Source organism: Sinohyriopsis cumingii, chromosome 11 (genome assembly GCF_028554795.1).
Source record: "Sinohyriopsis cumingii isolate HCF-2022 chromosome 11, ASM2855479v2, whole genome shotgun sequence".
NCBI lineage: Eukaryota > Metazoa > Mollusca > Bivalvia > Unionida > Unionidae > Sinohyriopsis > Sinohyriopsis cumingii.
In genome coordinates this window covers 3,243,994-3,264,331 of record NC_142971.1, presented here as the reverse complement: position 1 = coordinate 3,264,331, position 20,338 = coordinate 3,243,994, and the positions used below count along the sequence as shown (strand labels likewise).

General features: G+C 34.4%; 1 protein-coding gene across 1 annotated transcript in view; it reads right to left on the bottom strand.

Annotated features, from left to right (window-relative positions):
- Positions 1 to 1,351: 1,351 nt before the first annotated feature.
- Positions 1,352 to 20,338, bottom strand: part of LOC149787537 (uncharacterized) — a 38,429-nt gene continuing 19,442 nt past the window's right edge. The window contains exons 5-6 of the mRNA XM_089973670.1: positions 17,546 to 17,809; positions 1,352 to 10,959 (exon numbers count right to left, since the gene is read on the bottom strand). Of these exons, the coding sequence (XP_089829796.1) occupies positions 10,469 to 10,959; positions 17,546 to 17,809 (755 nt within the window). The 3' untranslated portion in view covers positions 1,352 to 10,468. The remainder of the gene's footprint in view (positions 10,960 to 17,545; positions 17,810 to 20,338) is intronic.

Genomic DNA, 20,338 nt, shown 5'->3' with positions numbered 1-20,338 from the left:
AAATCTGTCCAATACTGAAAGGGATGGCCAATTCTGTTCAGCATCTGCTTTTAGATAAAGTTGTGTAAATCTTATTCTACTTTCATAATAGCAGCACATAAGTGATAGCAGAAATCTGAACAGAGTTCAGTCTAGGATACTTTGTGTGAAGTTTGGTAAAAATTCTATTCAGTGGCTTGCGAGAATCCTTTTCAAGATATTTCTATGTTTACCAACAGTGGCCATATTTGAATGTGGATTAGTAACATTTGAATAGGGGTTCTGTGCCAAGTTTGGTTCAAATCATCAGAAGTTTTTGAGAACAAGTTAAAAAACAGAAAATATTATGAAATACAGACATGCTTATCTATTCTTTGGCAGCCATATATGATAGCAGATTGGCATCATTTGATATTTGAACAAACTTAAAAAGGTTTTCATGCCTGGATGTCAAATATGATCAAAATCTGCTCATTGGTGTTGGAGAAATCATTTAACAGGTTATCTTATTTTATAGAATCAGCTATCATATCTGAACAATTTGTTATGTCCTTTATGTCAGGATTCTCTTTGCCAAGTTTGACTGAAATTGGTCTGATGTGTTTTTACAGGACATTAAAAATAACAAATGTTGATGGATGCTGGACAATGAATGAAGGGCCATACAATAAGCTCATTTGGCCATAGAGCCAAGTAAGCTAAAATATGAATATATGAATGCTGTTAATTGAGACCTTTCTATTTTTGTTGATTATAACAAATTTGTCAGTAATTTCCTTTTTTCTAATTGTTCACCTAGATTTTTGATTTTTTTAAAAATTATAATTTTATATTTGGTAATAAAGTTATAAAAGTCATGGAAATTAAACCAAATAAAATCTTACCTAAATATCATATGATGTTTGGTGATGTTCATGTCTTGATCAATACCATAAGTTCAGTATAAAAACCAAACTGATGCAGTACTGATAATTTTGACATAAGCTGTCCTACATGCTATTTGATGACTTTTTGATCTGTAAATGATAGATAGCCACTGAATGCTCTTATAAGTAGAAATATTGACAAGTTTCGCTATATAACCATGACTACATTTTATTACAAGTATTGAGAATGACTTGGAATTTTCAGGTAATACCACATTAAACTGGATCAACGGGATGAATGCAACTTGTGAGATATTGATAATCATGTTAATTTTTGTGATCACATGCAAATACCATGATCCTTCTAAATACATTAAGTTTTAATTAGAAATGTTTTAAGTCTTTATTTCTCTTGAATGGAAAACTGATGAAACAATTCATAAAACATTTTGAGAAAAATTATTTAAGCAATTGCTTTTCAGGGTCAAAAGGCCAGAAGAGCTAAATATTTAAAACTACTTTATTATTAGAAACACCAATTATTTTTAGTAACAGAGATAAGACTATGCCATTGGCTTTTGAGAGATTAAATCTCTCCAAGCCAAAATAAAATGACTAGGTGCAACAGTAATAAATGTAAAATAAATAAGTTGACAGAGATATGACAATGTACATGTACTAACACAAATAAATCCTTATGTATGCATAGGGTTTAAAGCCATGACAGCAACTCCTGGCTATATTTTGCCAATTAAAAGTTTAGTTGTAAAAATAAAGGAAACAACTGGAAAAATTTAGGAAGATTATCCCTTCCAAATAAACATAAATGTGTAAAAGAACTGAGAAACAAATTAAACTCACAAAATGTTTCTGACAAAAACAAGTTCACAAGATTGGAACTTTTGTTTGCTCCTGCAAGTAGTATTCAGTCATTAAGTTCACTGTGTCCTGATTTCAAATCATTCAACAAGCAGTCAGACCAAACCAAATTTGAAATTATGAAGAAAAAAATGCAAAAAAAGCACAACTCAAATATCCACCTGACTTATAAATACTAACAATACAAATACAACATTTCTGTTGTTTAAGGATTTGCCAAAACATCTGAATGCTAAATGTATATTAAACAAAGTTTTTAAGTATAAATGAAACATGGGCTCTTCTAGAAAAAAAAAATAATCTCAGGTGCCTACCTGAGATTATTGTTTTAGATGATTGTATTTTCTTTTCCAAGTATGTCATATTTTCAATTAAAATTGTATGTACTGCAGAACACATGCATACTTTTCCATTTATACCATTGTTTCTGAAACAGCCCTGCTCAGTTTTGAAAACAATTATTTATCAAAACTACCATAAAATTAACATATATGGTGCTAATGGTATGAGCTACTCATCTGATGTAGGCACAAATGTAAAATACTGGATGAATACTGTAAAAGAATGATCATATTTACAACACAAAAAATAAGTGAACTAGAAATATATGTAACATGGTTGCTCATACCAATATGATGAAAATGAAAGGTAAAGTGTCTTGTCAAACAGGGGTATCACTCTATAAATTTTTGTCTGAGGACAGCAAAACCATACTTGATCTAGGGTTTCTTAAATTATGGCCTTGTACCAAAATTTGATTTAGTGAGATAACACAGATGGATGCAATAATGTTATATAAATATGGCAAGGGCATACAAATAGTTGTGTAATCATGGTTTCCAAATCTGAATTCAGAAACTCTTAGAACATTTACATGACCAAAATTAAAAAATTAAAAATTTAAGTAAGAATTAAACACAAAGCTGTATAGTCTACACTCTAAAAACATCCCAATGATGAAACACAAGAGGTATATAAAAATTATTATATGTTTGATACAAGGCAGCAAATCAACATATAGACAAACTGGTAATGGCATAGTTACAAAAGTTTCCTCAACGTTCAAGTTAATCAATTTCAGTGAAGAAAGAACTTGCAAAAAAAGGAAACAAACATGTAACACACTAGCTGACAGTAAGTCTGATCTATTTAAATGTTTTGAATTACAGGAAAATTATACAGACATAATAAAAATATCAGATGAATAATTATATCAAATGTGTAACCTACAAGTCTAATTTATACGGAAACAGAACAATATACGTTTACCGAAACTATTCAAAGGTAAGATGATCTGCATTAATGCATGTTTGCTGATAGGAGAACAAAGTTGATTTCACCCAATTCCAGGCTAATGATCAAATCAAACATTAATTACAGGTAGCAATTGGATATGAATCATATATAAAGCTACATATACGATATTAACAGAACTACAGCAAATGAGCATAACATGGAAACACACACACACAAAAATACTCTGTCTCACACTTTTGGCATTTCTACGTCACAGCACATGAACTCATTTCCATGCTTATAAATCAAAGTGATCTCCCTTGAAACCTCTGTTACATTTCTACTGTTCATCTCCTAAAATGCCATGTGTGAAAGAACTTTGATAGAACTTGATTGTAACAATTTATAACAGACCATTTCTCAAAAACAGTTGCAAGTCTCCATACAAATTTATCAAATGGCATAAAGAGGTTTTGAAAGGAAGGAATTTAATTTCAAAATGGTTAAGCCAATGAGCATAGCTTCATTCTGCATCCTATAAAAGAATCATTGTTTTAGTCATCATATAATGTTAACAAAAATCCTAGGAATCATTTCTGAAAGATGAACTAATTAATATTTATAAAAATTTATCAATTCTAAATTTGTACATGGTGCTAATTCAAATAAGAAAAAAGGTTGTGACATTAATGCTTTGGTAAATGCAAAGAAATTCAAAGGAAATGGAAAGCACAAGATTCACCACAATCTTCAGATCAGAATATATATATAAAGTATGATTATATTTTTTCACAAGCCCATGTATATGGGGCACAATACTGCCAATCACAACATATTAGAACAATTAGATTTTGTATGAATCCCTAATTTATCACATTAGTGACAGAAAAGTTTAGTGAATTATCAAAGGGCTAAAATACAAAGTTTTGGTGGTAACTGTACCCTGTCTCATCAAGTGCAGTATGTACTTGCATGCTACACTGTCAACATAGATGAAATGAAATGTCGTCATTTATTCCAACAAGACGTATTAACAAACTGCAATTACTACAAATCACTGCCAATAAATGAGGAATGCTAAAATAGGATAAAATTACAGATACAACAATATTCAAAGCATTTTTATTAAAGTATCATCTACATGTCAATTTATTTACATGCTGTAACACTTTATGTGCAACATGGGGCTAATGAAATAGAACTCTCTTATCTTACCACACTTACAAATCTAATAAATGCCCAGTTGGCTTTATGTGTTTGATATTTCCAACACACATATATTTTCATTACAGAATTTAAGTGTTCATAAAACTGTAGCAAAAAATAGTCTGCTTCAAAAATTTACTAAAATTGTATGAATTACACTATTCAAGTCTTGTACAATCATTTCATTGGTCCGATTGTACCTGCAGTAAGAAATGCTGTGACTGTCGATGCAAAAGTGTCAGCTAGTAATTCACATGGTACTTTGAACAGCTTGAAAAATGCATATCAGGGCTGTTTAAATCCTTTATGGTGCTCTCATGTAAAATATTTGTCCTCATTAAACAACAATTACAATATGACTATGACTGTAAATGTGAAGACAACAGGCCCAAGTAGGGTCAAGATTGCTCACTTAACATGCATGAACAGTTGTCCAAGAAGTCTGTGTCGATAGGATGCTTTACATAAATATATCTTCCAATACAGTTGATTGCATGTTATGAAAACTATTGTTTCATAGTTTCTATAATTTTTGTTGTAGGGTTTAACGCCATTTTTCAGCACACGATAGGCTATACATGGCGGCCAGTATTAATGGTGGAGGAAGAACCCAGGAAAACCCCGGAAAGAACCACCAACCCACAAGAAGCTATTGGCAAGCTTTCTCACATATCCACATTGGCTGAATCCAAGACTCGAACCCACGTAGACAGAGGTGAGATGGCAGTGATCCGTAATGGACAGCGCTTTAGACCACTCTGCCACTCGGGGCCCCGTATAATTTTTGTAGCTTCATCCTTATTTGATGGTCCAATGTGGAAAGACCTCTATGTCTGGCTCATTTCTATCCAAGTTTATTACTTTGTCCCTCAATTCAAGGTCCATCACTGTTTTCAATATTTATTAATGGCCTACCCCTTTCAATGGGAGGCTCAGTTTCATCAAGAGATCTTGATGCAGATGACAAAACGTTATTGGATACCCAAAGCAAAGCATAAATTAGAAATGAGACATTTCCCTACAGGATGCCTGAAGCAAACTGGACACCTGGTGCACAAGCAATGACATAGTACTTAATACTGGTAAACAAAAATATTACTTATTTCAACACTGAAAAATGAAAACAATTTAATAGTGATGAATTATGTCTAAAATGGATGGATGTAAATGGTTTGCCATGATAGAGTAATCAGTGTTTTTGTAGATTAAGATCTATCACAGGCTGAAAATATCAAATATAAAAATAAAAAAGGTGTATTCAAGTTGATTATTACTCATCAGGAAACTATTTCTCCCAAAAAGGCACAAGGAGCTACTTTATAATGGTTACATAAAATCCTATTTAGATTACAAGAATATTGAGAGGTAACTGACAAAAAGTAGCAAAGCTAGAATGTCTTCAAAAATGAATATTCAGGTTAATATCAGACCAATAAAAAAAACCACAAAAAATTTAGCAGATAAATTTAAAATATTACATAAATAATGATTCAATCCATTTAAGAAAAGCTAAGTTAATGTTCTAGATATCCAATACCTGTGCTCACATCTATTTACAGTCACTATTCTATCATATACAACCTGGAAACAATCCCCACCAAACAGAATAAACTTCTCAAATTAAACAAGGAATTATTCCAAAAACATTTCCAATGCTATGGAAATTTGCTCTGGAACATATCTCAGCAAATATTAAAAAAGTCCACTTAATTTCTTTCTTTCACAACTAATATAACCTGTAGCTTCCAGGATGTAGTTTAAAATGAAAATATATACTCTTCAAAATATATGAATATGGTTATATATTTATAGCTGTGTGGATGATTTATGAAATATGTGAGAGTGAAAGAAATTGCATTTAGTATTTATGAATGCCTTTTGTTGCATCATTAACTACACTATCCATCTAACGGGTACAATCTGCATTGTGCATGATTACTGACTGTATGTGGGTTCATATGTTCAGATGTATCGGGTGGCCATAAAGCTGAAGGGGGTCTCCCTTGTATATACTGGCACATCTGATGGTAACAATTTTTTTATTGCAAAGAATACTCCTTTTGGACATTTGCTGTTACGTACATAAATCTTGATCTTTTTCTATATTCAATTTCTCAACTTAATAATTTCAAACTTGGTATGTGACAAAAGAGGCATGAGGTGGCAAATATTATGACAGGTGCCAGGCTGCCTTGAGCATCAGCCAAATTGCTTTCTAATTCTGGCTTTGCACTTTCACCAACAAAGTGGATGAGAAAGGTATATATTGCTATGCCCAAGTTATCCCATCTGTACTATTATGCATACTGTTAGGTATAAAACAAAATCTTCACTTTAAACACAAATCATCATTTGTATAAAATGGAATGCTCTAAAGGATAGGATAATTTGTGAAATTTGGCTGAATTCTGTTATGCGGTTTTTGAGAAATGTTGTTTAAAGTTTCTTTCTACTTTTAGTAACTGCAGCCACATATTTCTGCAACATCAGCTAAGTTTGTATTAATTAGAAAACCCTTTATACCAGGATGCTTTCTTTACAATTTTGTCAATTTCTGGTGAACCATTTTTAGAAGAGTTTTTAATTATTTTTGTTTTCTGTAACACTGATAACAAATCTAATATACAATATGGCCAATTTCACTTTTACAATTATTGATACATTGTTAAACATTTTTCTATTGTTATTAATGGCAGCCATATTTGAAGGCATAACATCATCTGTTGTATAAAACTGAAAGCCCACTATGCCAGGATGATTCCTGTTAAAGTTGGTCACATTCTGTGTTATAAAACTGAAAGCCCGCTATGCCAGGATGATTTCTGTTAAAGTTGGTCACATTCTGTCAAGCAGTTTCTAAGAAGTTGTTTAAAAATATTGTATTTTTAGTGTGATTTATGTGATTTAGATTCTTAATGCAGCTTTAACAATTTTAGTCATATTGCTATGATGTCTGCAGTGTGGCAATTTATAGTATGTCTTGCAATGGGGCATCATGCCAGAGACATGCAGCATCATGTCCAACCCAGTCACATTATCTTGACACCAGACCAACTAGGTCTAACACTAACCTCCTAATGCTGAGTGCCAAGAAAGGCAGCTGCTAGTACCATTTTTATGTCAATCGTATGACTCTGCTGGGGTTTGAAACCGTGACCTCCCACATCTAAGTGGATGCACTGACCACTTAGGCCACTGGTGACAGTGGCCATATTTGATGATCAGCATCATTTATGCAAATTCTGATCCAACTTTGCTGAGCCGTTTTTGAAAAAAGATCTTTTAAAAGTGTTTCTATCTTAAGTGGCCACTTTTACTCTATGTAGCATCTGTACAAAAGTACAAACTCTATACCAGGATTCTGTTCAGCATTTTGCAACTGAAGGCATTTAAAGGTTTTCCTGTTTTCTAGTAAAAGTTGCCATATAGGACGATTGACTGGCATCCATTACAGACCTGCCAACTCTAATGAGTCCATCTTAGTAAGACAGCTGATTTTTTTCCGTAACACTGCCCAGTTTTCAGTAAGGTGTAACAAAATATCAATAATTGCTACTTGTAAAACTGGAAAACATAATTAAAAGTTTGACAACTCAACAATAAACATTATGTTCAACTGAAATGTTTGTAAAGGCATGCGTAGACTTTATTTATGACTAGTACAGTTGCACAACTCTAGTCCCAAACCTGATCCAGCTCAATGGCTTATTGCTATCACTCAACTTGACATAATTCTTGGAAATTCTTTTCCATCTCAAATGATGATGGCAATCATATCTCCTGCCACGAGACACTTAAATTGGCACATGATGCCCTATAAATGTAATTGTGTCCTTTCCAGATTTTATTCAAATGAATCTGAATACTCATTTTTATTCTTCCATGTTGACTATTAACACTTTTCTAGAAGCTTATTTTCCTTTTTGTATTAAACATACATAGCTTTCTGGACACAATTTTAAAAAATTCTATAATCAACAGTTTGATCATGCAGATGCTTCTCATGAACAAATAGGTGCAGTTTTAAGTGTCTGAGGTGCTGCTGTAAAATTAGTCTGGTTCCCTTACTAATTTCACTAATTCTAAGATGAAACCCAGATCCAAACAAAACACGGATGAACCAATTATCTAGATATTTCAGCAACCATCATTTTTCTGTAGTTTTTGTTAGTATGCCGTAAGTCTGTATTTTAAGGGTAATTTTTGTAAGATTTACGGCAAAATCGTAAGAGTTGGCAGGTCTGTCATTGAACAAATTTGAAAAGGCTTTAACAACACAATTCTCGTATAAAATCAAGTGAAAATTGGTCATGCAATTTTTGAAATGAAGTTGTAACTAACAAATGTGAATGGATGACACAAAATGGACAAAGCAGCATATCATGATCTAATTAGGCTTGATGGCCAGATGAGCTAAAATCCATCCATTTGATCTAACATTTAAGTGGGTATTTGAGCAATATCATGGCAAACATTTGGGACAACTGTCCACTGTGAGAAAGAAAACTACAATAGAGGGTTGTTATAAATTCTAAGTGTGGTATGTGGGAACAGATATCATATTTTAAAAAAATACATGGTACCTTTTCATTTGAAAGTTCCAATAAAAACCAGTGAGAGAGTACATATGAATCCCTCCCCCCTCAATGTTAAAACAGTTTCCAGTTTCTTTGACAATAAATCTGTTTGGTTGCTTATAAATTTTTTCCAACAATTTATAAGACAATATTTTAACACCAGTGTTGACATATCAACTACAGTCCAGGATAACTTTTAAACAAAATTGTTTTTTTTAAAAAAAAACTGTTCAGAAATTTGTTAAAAATATTTGCTGACTTCATGATCAAACATCTGATTTGACAATGTTACATTTAAAATTAGATCTTACTAATAAAGCATCTTTATTTTAAGTTCAATGAAGACAATACAAAATACAAAAAAGGAAAAATATCACATAATTTCATCATGCATACAAGAAGTTATTTTGCATCTTTTCACCTTTCTCAAACAAAAGCACTGCTACAAATAGATTGGGGTGATTTAATTTACCACAATAAATATTGTTTGAAGAAAATACAATCTCTGTCATGGTTTCATAGAAGGTTATGACAGCATGGATTAGATGCCTCTCTTAACAGATTTAAATGGCAACATGTAAAAAGGTATTATTTAACAGTGGAATATCTTGCAGCAAAGCCAGATCATACCCATGTCTGTTGCAAAGAAATCAAAATGGCAAACAACACATCCCCCTTGTAATGGCAGGGTCTGTGGTAGTTATATTAAAGCCAAATATATGTTAACATTTACTATGTATTCACCTGGTTTGTGCAATTAACTTTCTCAAAATTTGAAGGCATGCACGGATTTCTTGGTCTAGAATCAAAAAAATAAAAACCAACTAAAAATGCCAGGCTTGATTTGATATATCCTTATTGATTTATTAAGCTCTCGTTGTTAGAACTGAATGAAAATTATTACCAATGAAAACTGGAAATCAAAATGGTTTTTGGTTCAAACAATGTGCAAAAACAGCATCAATGTTTAATGACTATTGTGAACTGAACTTTTCTGCATCTTGTTTCAGTTAATTGAGTCTCATAAAATATGCATGACATTGCAGTAATATTACAAATTATTTAAGTATGCCGCTGATATTACAAATCTTATAGACTAACTCTGTTATTCACTTAAGTCTAACTCTAATATTACAAATCAATTAGACTAACTCTAATATGACCAATCACCTAAAACTCTGATATTACAAATCACTTAGACTAACTCTGGTATCACAAATCACTTAAGTCTAAGTCTGATTTTACAAATCACTTAAGTCTAACTCTGATATTACAAACCACTTAAGTCTAACTCTGATATCACAAATCACTTAAGTCTAACTCTGATATTACAAATTACTTAGACTAACTCTGGTATAAAAAATTACTTAAGTCTAACTCTGATATTACAAATCACTTAAGTCTAACTCTGATATTACAAATCACTTAGACTAACTCTGGTATCACAAATCACTTAGGTCTAACTGATATCACCAATCACTTAAGTCTAATTCTGATATCACCAATAACTTAAGTCTAATTTTGATATAACAAATGATTTAATTTTGACTCTGATATCACAAATCACTCAAGTCTAACTCCGATATCATCAATCACTTAAGTCTAACTCTGATAACGCTTATTATGCATCATAGCCTTGCCATAATTAAACTGTACATGACTATGATAAATATGTTGATGCATAGAAACTATACTGATAAATCTCGGAAAATTTTTCCGTGAGGATCACAGAGGGTTATGCTGCCTAACTGACTGAGATAGCAATGGTGACATGTTATCAATGGCACTTGATGCTGCTGACTCCTGTAATTCTTCTAAGTTCTGATACAGTGGATCTTGTGTCTCTGATGTAGCTGGTTGAGGAATATGATCTGTATTAATATGCAAGTTTTCAGGTTTTGGCATAGCAACAGCTTCTTCATAGGAAGGTAGGGCATCTTCATATGATGGTGGAATCAAATTATTACTTAAAGCTGCTTCATCTATTTCATATGGATTATCTTTATCAAGACTGGCTGACTGGTTTGCTGTCTGTGCCGCACTGTTTTGACGCAGCAGGCAATGTGGGGTCTCAGGTACCAAATCAGATGACCTGACAATGTTGCGTTGTGTGCCTGCTGGATCAATGACTTGCTCAAAGTCTTCATGACTAACATGAGCAAAGTCCTCATGACTTCTACCACATATTGAGCATAATCCATTAGGTCCTTGGTTACCTGTGAAATAAATGTAAATATGTGAGTATATTTGTATCATATACAGTTCAAAAACTCAACTAAGTCAACTCCCTTTAAAAGCCAACTACCACTGAAATGAATAATAATGTTGGAAACTTTACTGACCCCATGACTACTACTACTACTACACTGTCTGTCTGTCTCTCTCTCTCTCTGTGATAATCAATCTGTTTGATGATCAAGTGTGATAATCAAGTCAATAATACCTTGGCTCATTACAACAACAAAACTGCCATCTAATTTTTATCTTTAGCATTTCTCATGTTTCTGTACATGTATTTGGCTTTATTCCTTTTCTTACTAACAGAGATACAAAGAAAGTTGGTACTGACTAGGGAGGGGTTAAGTTCATTTTAGAGTGAATTGCAATGATGTATGTGTGGTACAATAAACATAAAAATGGCATGGGTTTTTATTTCTCAATGATGTATGCAAATACATGTGCTAAGAAATAATGTGTTAAATGTCCATGATGGCCACTTTATCCATTTTGAAATAGAAATGTATTTATGCCAGTTAACCATTAGTTATTGATTTCACATTTCAAAGTATATGGGAGTTATTACACACACACACACAAACAGAGACAATAAAATGGCATTTTTCTTCATACAACTCTCAATCAAATGTTTTTGATAAAATAAACACTATTCACCTATCCTGAAGTACACTGTTTATTGTCTCCAAAGAGAAAGAGCTGCTGTTGAGCTTTAGATTATCAGGAAATTATCACCACAATGGCAAAGAAAATAAAGCAATGTGATAGCTTCTGTCATGTTAGATTTATTGGTTTGTTCGGGGCCCAGAGTGGCCGAGTGGTCTAAAGCGCTCTCTGTTACAGATCACTGCCAAATCACCTCTGTCTGCATGGGTTCAAGTCTCAGATTCAGCTAAAGTGGGTATGTTAGAAAGCTTGCCAGTAGCTTCTCGTAGGTCGGTGGTTCTTTCCAGGCTTTTCCCGGGTTCTTCCTCCACCATTAATACTGACCGCCATGTATAGCCTTTTGTGTGCTGAAAAATGGCGTTAAACCCTACAACAACAATTGGTTTGTTCTGAGCATAATATTTACCAAATTCACTGACTGTTTAAAATCATATGTGATTTTTTATACAAAAATGCCACTATACTGATAATTAATACAAAAATAACAGATTAAATGAAACTAACGATAATGAAATTTAATAATGGTCTCTCTTACAAAATACAGTTATGAAGTATCACAATGCATGGAAATTTCATAAAACAACAAACTTAAATTCATGATCTTTATATTTCCTGAATAGTACATGATCAGTTAGCTTCAAGCATCAATTTTGGTTTTCATATTTATGCAGAAACTGTCAGAACTATGCTTTCTCAAGTTTTAATTACCCCTCTATAATACTGTAATTAGATGCTGAAAGTATTGAGACATTATCTTGATGATAACCCTTGCATAGAGCAACTATTAGAACCTGTGTTATTTTGTTTCAATTCCTTCAGGTGTGAATGATATATATTTGACATATAGTTCTTTTCAAAGCAGGGATTAGAACATATCACTGACTTTCATATGATCAAAAATATTAAAAAACTGCTTGAACTGTAACAGAAGTTGTTGTTGTTTTTGTGGGGTTTAACGCCATTTTTCAGCACATGATAGGCTATACATGGCGGCCAGTATTAATGGCAGAGGAAGAACCCAGGAAAACCCCAGAAAGAAACAGTGACCCACGAGAAGCTACTGGCAAGCTTTCTCACATACCCATATTGGCTGAATCCGTGACTCGAACCACCACAGAAGAGGTGAGATGGCAGTGATATGTAATGAAGAGTGCCTTAGAACACTTGGCCACTCTGGGCCCCTTGTAACCAAAGTAAAAGCTGGGTCCTACTAAACACTGCTAAGACTGACAAAGCCACACAAAGCCTAAGACAGTCATGCAAAGTGTATTTATATTGTACATGATACTGAATAAATTAACCAAACTGAAACACTAGTTTTTAACACAATTATGCCAAATTAAATGACCAAAAATTGGAAGACAAAGTTTGAATTCAAACAATGATAAAGTCATAACAAAGTCAGACAACATCACATTTGAAGTGTTTGTTATTATTTTATAAACTGTTAGTTTGACTAATTATTGAAGAAGATGCAATTTTTCAATAAATGCCATATGGATTTATAAATTTTTGGTCAAAAACTCTAGATAATATGATTTGTCTATACCTTAATGACTAATTAAATTTTCACTATGTACAAAAAAACTAAGGTTAATTCACATGGGGTAAGTGTCAACATAAAATACTTTGATTTTATATGTTGGGTAGGGTGTGCTTAATTATAAGAGAAGGGAAACTACCCATGCAATTATATATATCCTGATTGTTAATCTACATCTGGACATGTGCTTGCCTGTGTACAAATTCACTTGCCCCAGGCAATAATGGGTATTTTGATGGCCCTGTGCTGCCATTGCATATTTCATCAATAGATCTGATTTATCTTCAGGCAGAACAAAACAAACAGCATAGATCCTGACTCTGCAGGTGTATGATCTGGATCTACACATTTTGTTGCTGGGTGTGTACAGATCTCCACCAATATATCTGTCCATGGGAGACTTACGAGTATGATCTGGGTCTACACAGTTTGTTGCTGGGTGTGTACAGATCTCCACCAATATAACTGTCCATGGGAGACTTACGAGTATGATCTAGGTGTACACAGTTTGTTGCTGGGTGTGTACACATCTCCACCAATATAACTGTCCATGGGAGACTTACGAGTATGATCTGGGTCTACACAGTTTGTTGCTGGGTGTGTACAGATCTCCACCAATATATCTGTCTATGGGAGACTTACGAGTATGATCTGGGTCTACACAGTTTGCTACCGGGTGTGTACAGATCTCCACCAATATAACTGTCCATGGGAGACTTATGTGCATGATCTGGATCTTAATAGTTACTGGTATTAGCTTTTTATGTATAAAGCAAAAAAGAAAGAAGTTAGCCAGCTGGGGAATGGAGGCTGACAATGGTGTGACATCATTTTAATGACTTTAGTCAAAGAATGCACCAGTTACCCTTGTATATTTAAAGTTGATGAGATCCTTACTACAAAAAAAAACTGGAAGTTTTATCTACACAAGGCCTACTGGACAAAAGTCATGTATGAAATAGAAGTTTCCCTGGACATGGGTGGAAGATAAGTTAGTGCAGCTGTTTGAGAAGCTTCTGGTCACCTGGATTTTCCTGGGCACATCCGTTATCAGGTCAAGAAGATCTGTGATCTATGACTTGTCCACGGGAGAGGAGCAATCAGTATTATTTTGCAATCTGTGCCCCTCACTGTCTGGATTAACTTCAGAAACTGAACTGCTGGTGAGGAGGCTTAGGCCCAGATTCTCTCGAGGTTAGCTGAACAGGCATCAACAGCCCATGCATTTGGATCCAGAATGGGGAGATGAAAGTTGGCAGCTTGTTCCACCTTGTTGCAAACAGGTCTACCACTATCAACCCCACTAGTTGCACACTTGATTGAAGATAGGTGGAGGGACCACTCTGTGCAATAGCTGTCTCCTCCTTGAATCAGCCAGAACATTGTGCCTGCCCAGAATGTGCCGTAAGTGAATGGTAATTTCATGTTGGGAACACCAACAAAGTAGTTCCATCAGAACATGTATGTGGTGACTTCTTTCCACCTTGTTTCCAAAAGTAATGACACCACTGTACTGTTTTTGAATGAAGACAGTCATGGGAGGCTTTAAGGATTGCCCTCATTTCCAAGATATTGATATGAAGGATTCTCTCTTGTCATGTCCACTTGCTAGTGACTATTTCAAAGTCAAGCAGCAAGTGCCCCCCCACCCCAAACATGACAAGCTTGCATCTGAGTAGATTGTGACCTGTGGTTGCTGGGCTTCCAATGGAATTCAAAAAATGTTAGCCACAATTGAATCAGACAGTGCCTGATGAGATCTTTTATCTGCTGATCTAATGAGCAATTGGATGCCACTGAGAGAGACCATCTGCAAAGGGCACATGTAGAAGCAGCCAATATTCATGAGATCCGTTGCCACATTTAAGAGGCTGAGGAGGTGAAGTTACTCTCTTGCTCTGATAAAATTTTTGGAAGAAGCACTCTCTAATACAGTTGATGTATTTGGGATGAAGACAGACCAGATTCATATGACTGAGGAATTCCATACCAAAATGAAAGAAATGTAGTTAAAGAACAAGTGCTGGGAATCAGTCAAAGTGCGATGGGCTGCTCTATTAATGGCTGAGGAGATGCGACTAGCCGCATCCCAAGTGAGATCATTCGCATCCTTCGCTGCCAAGTGGTACACTGTGAGAGAGGCCAATCCAACAGAGATGAAACAGAAACCACATTCCTAACAAATTTTGAACTGACGTTGAAAACTTGTCTATACACTTGCAACACAGAGGGGACCACATATTTATAGAAGTGAAATCATTAACAAGGCTAGGCACATCCATATTATAGATGTTAAGTGTGCATCCTGTGCCAATATGGAGAAAAGATGGGCAGAAGTTGACTTGCCCCCAAAAAAGCCTTGTTGTTATCTGGATCAGAAATTTGTCTGATAAGAAACTGGCTATTTCCTCAATCTTCAAAGATCAAAGTAAAAATCACAAGGACTGATGTACATGATCTTTGTCCAATCAAACGAAGTCTTGACTTTGTAAGTTGTATTTGTAATTGGAAGTAGGGGACATTCCACAGATCTAGGATATAAAAAATTTCTTTGATGGCAGCTTTGAAAGTGAATTCAATGCATTTCATGGTACGATCAGAATTATCAGGAGACTTGTCGGAATGGTCATCGACTAGAGGTTCCTCTTCTTTCAGTGGGTATATCCCAGGATATGTCATACCATAAAGTAAAGATTATGCCCTCTCATCAGCATGCACTGCTGAAAATGTTTTGCACTGTAAGGCTATGAAAGGTGTACACTAATATGATTGTCTGGCATGACTGGCTAGGTCAGCATGGACGGATGGGTCAGTATGGCTGGTTAGACTGCTGGGCTTGTGAATGGTTAACCAGCATTATGGGTGCTGTCAGGTTGGTTGCACGATTGGTCAGTCGGCTGGTCCAAGCAGCAACGTCAGCATAAGACATCATTCCTGATGGTTCAGATGAACTAAGTTTGAAATCTGAACCTGTACCATATTTACTGTGTTCAAATGGATGAATGATTCTGTTAAAAGCTTGGTCTACAGCTGGAGTGGTTAATAATTCATGTAAGAATGATGCTAGCCAGATTGGTGAGCAACAAAAAAAACCCCACTCCCATATGCTAGGCTTCATTTCCAGTATGTCTGGGTGAGGAGCTTGACTCATCCTCCGTGGGTTGCCTAGATCTGCATAACACAAATTTATTGTTTGCTTGTCAACATTCCGACATTCTTGTTGACAAAGCCTCATGAATGATAAAGATCAGCCAAGGTCTCTGTTGGACCCATCTGCAAGATGCACTCCATACAAAGTCATTTAACAGGTGAGGGGAGGGTGTAAATTTAATATGCCCTGATCATTAGATTTGGATCTAGCCTTTTTTTCTTGCCTTTGAGCTGTTTTTGAAGCACAATGGACCATATGACTTCTGCCCACAAAGAGCACACCTTACAGGTTTGGGACGATGAGCATTTAGTACAGGCAGAATTCATTACTGTCTTCCACCAACTTAAAACATCAGAATTTGTTTATAGTTAAAAGCCATGTAATTGCAGACTATCTGAAAAATATAAGAACAAAACACAATAAGTGTACTATATTGTGAGAAAATGGCTATCGAGTATCAAAATATGAAGGTACAATTCCATTAGATGTCCTATATCAACAAAGAGTGGAAAAAGAAAAATAGTTATCAATCAAATGCAACAAGAACAGAATATGAAACAGTAATTAAATATATACTGAAAATATATCAGAATAAGTGAAAACAGGTGAACAAGAACAGCTGTACTACAGTATTAGGTAGCTGCAATATGGCATTACCGATGTGAACATGTTATATGAAGCAATAACAAATTTGCAAAAATATCTGATATTACACCAAACTACATAAAAATGTAGTATATGTTGCATAGTACGATTGTTGACTTACTTAACCACCAATAAGGACTATTAAATAGCTAACAGACTACCCCCTCCAGAAATCCACAGATTCTTGGAGTCTTGTTAACAATTTGCAGCAAAAGTTAAAACTGACGTTATTTAGTATATGGAGTACCGTCAAACTAGCTAAGGGGAGGTAATCCGAAAGAGTTACTTCCCTTTGTCTATACTCCATAGAAAGAGACACTTTTAAAGTCTACAGGAGGGCTCGATTCTAAAGGTGACAGAATTAATTATTAACATTAATGAGTAATGCATTTGACAGAGAAACCTATATACTTTTACTATTAAATATTACAATAGGGATTCATGAATATACCAGATAAAAGTGATTGTGTGTTACAATGAAGGGTCTTATAGTTAAGGAACCTTATATTATACACAGGTAAATATAATATATGATGTGTGTGTGCAAAATAATCTCACATACCAACAATAACAACTTCAGCTGATGCATGATCTAGACGTGGAACTGACGTATATCTAACAGGATGCTCATTTTGACTACGATTCAAGGACTGGAGTGAATGTAAATTCCCTGTTTGTGCTTGAGATTCAAGCTGTCTTTTATTCCAGTGCTTTATCCTCATGTATTTGATAATAATAAATACAGTACCAAACACTCCTACTATACATATAACACAAATGCCAACGATAATTCCAACAGACAGGCTTTCTGTGCTCCCAATGGATTCTGAAAACAAACAAAAAAATAAATAATTCTCATCACCAAGGTATGTCTTCTAATGTTAACCTAACACTGTATCAAAATCATGAAATGGGGAAAATTGCAAAGCAGCTGTTGTGAGACAGTCCATTTTGTCAGTGAAAATAATAAGCTTTCATTATCTTGGCTTATCTGAGGCTTATAGTTTCCAACAAAAACCTTCAGTTGCACTATTTTCTCAAATTTAGTGTTTCGACTGATTAGTAAAATGGTACGACTATGATATATATGTGAAAGCCCTTGGCCTCAATATGCTTTTCTGTGCTATTTTTGAAGATTGTAGATAGCAGTTGCCATAATGTGTACACCAATCTATTTGCGAAAAAGTTACGAATATTTCTCCTAAATAACTGTTTAAATTATCCGAATGGTATTTTCAATTACTACGTCTCATGTTTGTTGTTGACATTGCAAATATCATGTTCATTCGTTTGCGTGTTTACATTTCTGACTCCGTAAACTAATAGACAACTTTATCATCTCTACTTTCAAATGGACAAGTGTGTGTGTGTGTGATTTGGATTTTTAACGTAGCTTTAACAATTTTTCATTCATATCACTACGATGTCTGCAGTGTGGCAGTTTATAGTGATGTCTAGCACTGGACCATCATGCCGCAGACATGTAGCATGATGTCCCACCCAGTCACATTATCCTGACACCAGGTCGACCAGTACTAGCACTAACCTCTTAATGCTGAGCGCCAAGTGAGTCAGCTGTTAGTACCATTTTTGTAAGTCTTTGGTATGACTCAGCCGGGGATCAAACCCATGACCTCCCACTTCCGAGGCGGACGCTCTAACCACTAGGCCACTGGATGAAACAGCTTGTTAAGTTTATTCACAAACAAATGTACTAAATTGAAAGTTACAGTGTCTGCTACATGAATGTACAGTGTTTGTTTACAAAAAGGTAGTTCCAAACACACCATGATATTTTTAGACATGTGTCATGCAATATGAAGCTGTGCAATATGGAAAAATACTGAAAGATTCTGAAAATGTAAAGTTAATGGAGTAATAAAAGAGCATATAATATGACATACTTCTTTCAGGGCTGGTATTAATATTGCTCAGTGAGGCATGAATGGGTGCTATTTATTACATCTGATAGGCATATACCACAGTGTAACAAACTTGTATAACAGCAGCTGTGATAACTCAAATGTGGAGTTACAACTAATAACAGCTATAACTAAACAAATTCAACAGTATCACATAACAGTAAATATACGTTTTCATCTTAAATATTTAACAAATTTTAGGGATTCTAGTATGAATTCAAATGAAAATTAAGTACAGATGCATTTTACAACATTAATTTAATTGCATATCTCATGAAAGAACTTGTCACATACTGACATTTCATGCAAATAGTTAGAAGACTATATCATCAGCTTGGTCAAACCATCCTTGTTTCTTTCACTGGCCCTTTTAAAAATGATACAACCAAATGATACAAGGTCTAACACAACCTTCTGTTTGTGATTAAATGGATGCAGGTTTTGAGTCTACAAAATAAGTTTGCAGATGTTAAAATCTTCGTTGATAACCACTGATTCAACCTGTTAAACAGCTGCATGTTTCTATAAGCAGTAGTAAGCTGAAAGTACCCAGTGCTAATTAATGTAGTTGCTAATAAGCAGTCATGGGCATTCACCTTACACAGCGTTAGAAGAACCAAGGCCCTGAATTATATGTCAAACGGTTATTTAGATATGCTAATTACAAAGAAAATGAACAAATGTTGATACTGACAGATGGAAAAGATGATTAATACAGGGATACCATATTTGAATGACAGTCTTGCTGCAAATACTAATAAAAATTCAACTAAAATAATTGCTGTTTTGTGCACAATGTTTTTAAACTGTTCTTAAACTTAAATTTTCTTACAGACACAATATTATGAGAACCTTATTTTCTCCAACCATTAATATAGTTCAACACTGATTTGAGAATTTGAAATCAACAAAACATTTTTGTTTTACTTCCCTTTGATTATACTTGAAAAATCAGTGTCATGCACTATCTTGCATGTTGACTTTTACAAAGGTGTTCTCAATAACCTTGCTTACTGTTTCTATTTTTGTTTTAACACTGTAGCCTGTTTACATTAAACCATGTAGTATTTATTCAAAAGACTTGGTAACAGTTACTTTGTCATATAAAGATCACTTCTTGGACTCCAGTATTCCACTAAACTTAAATGTTAACTTGTATACAATTTACATCAAAGCAATAAAACAATTTAAACTGACAGAATTCATCTGAAATATCTACACCTTTACTGGTTAGTTTTGACATCCACAAACCCACCTCCAGACTGCACTCAGGATTTAAATATTTGCTGCCACTGACTTCATCCTTGAGTAATACTATATTATAACCATCTCTCAATTGGTGAAGATGGAATTCAGGTTACAACGAAGAGTCAATATTACCTGTTAAACTGTCACCTTTGATCCAAATAATGGATACTTCCTTGATCAGAAAC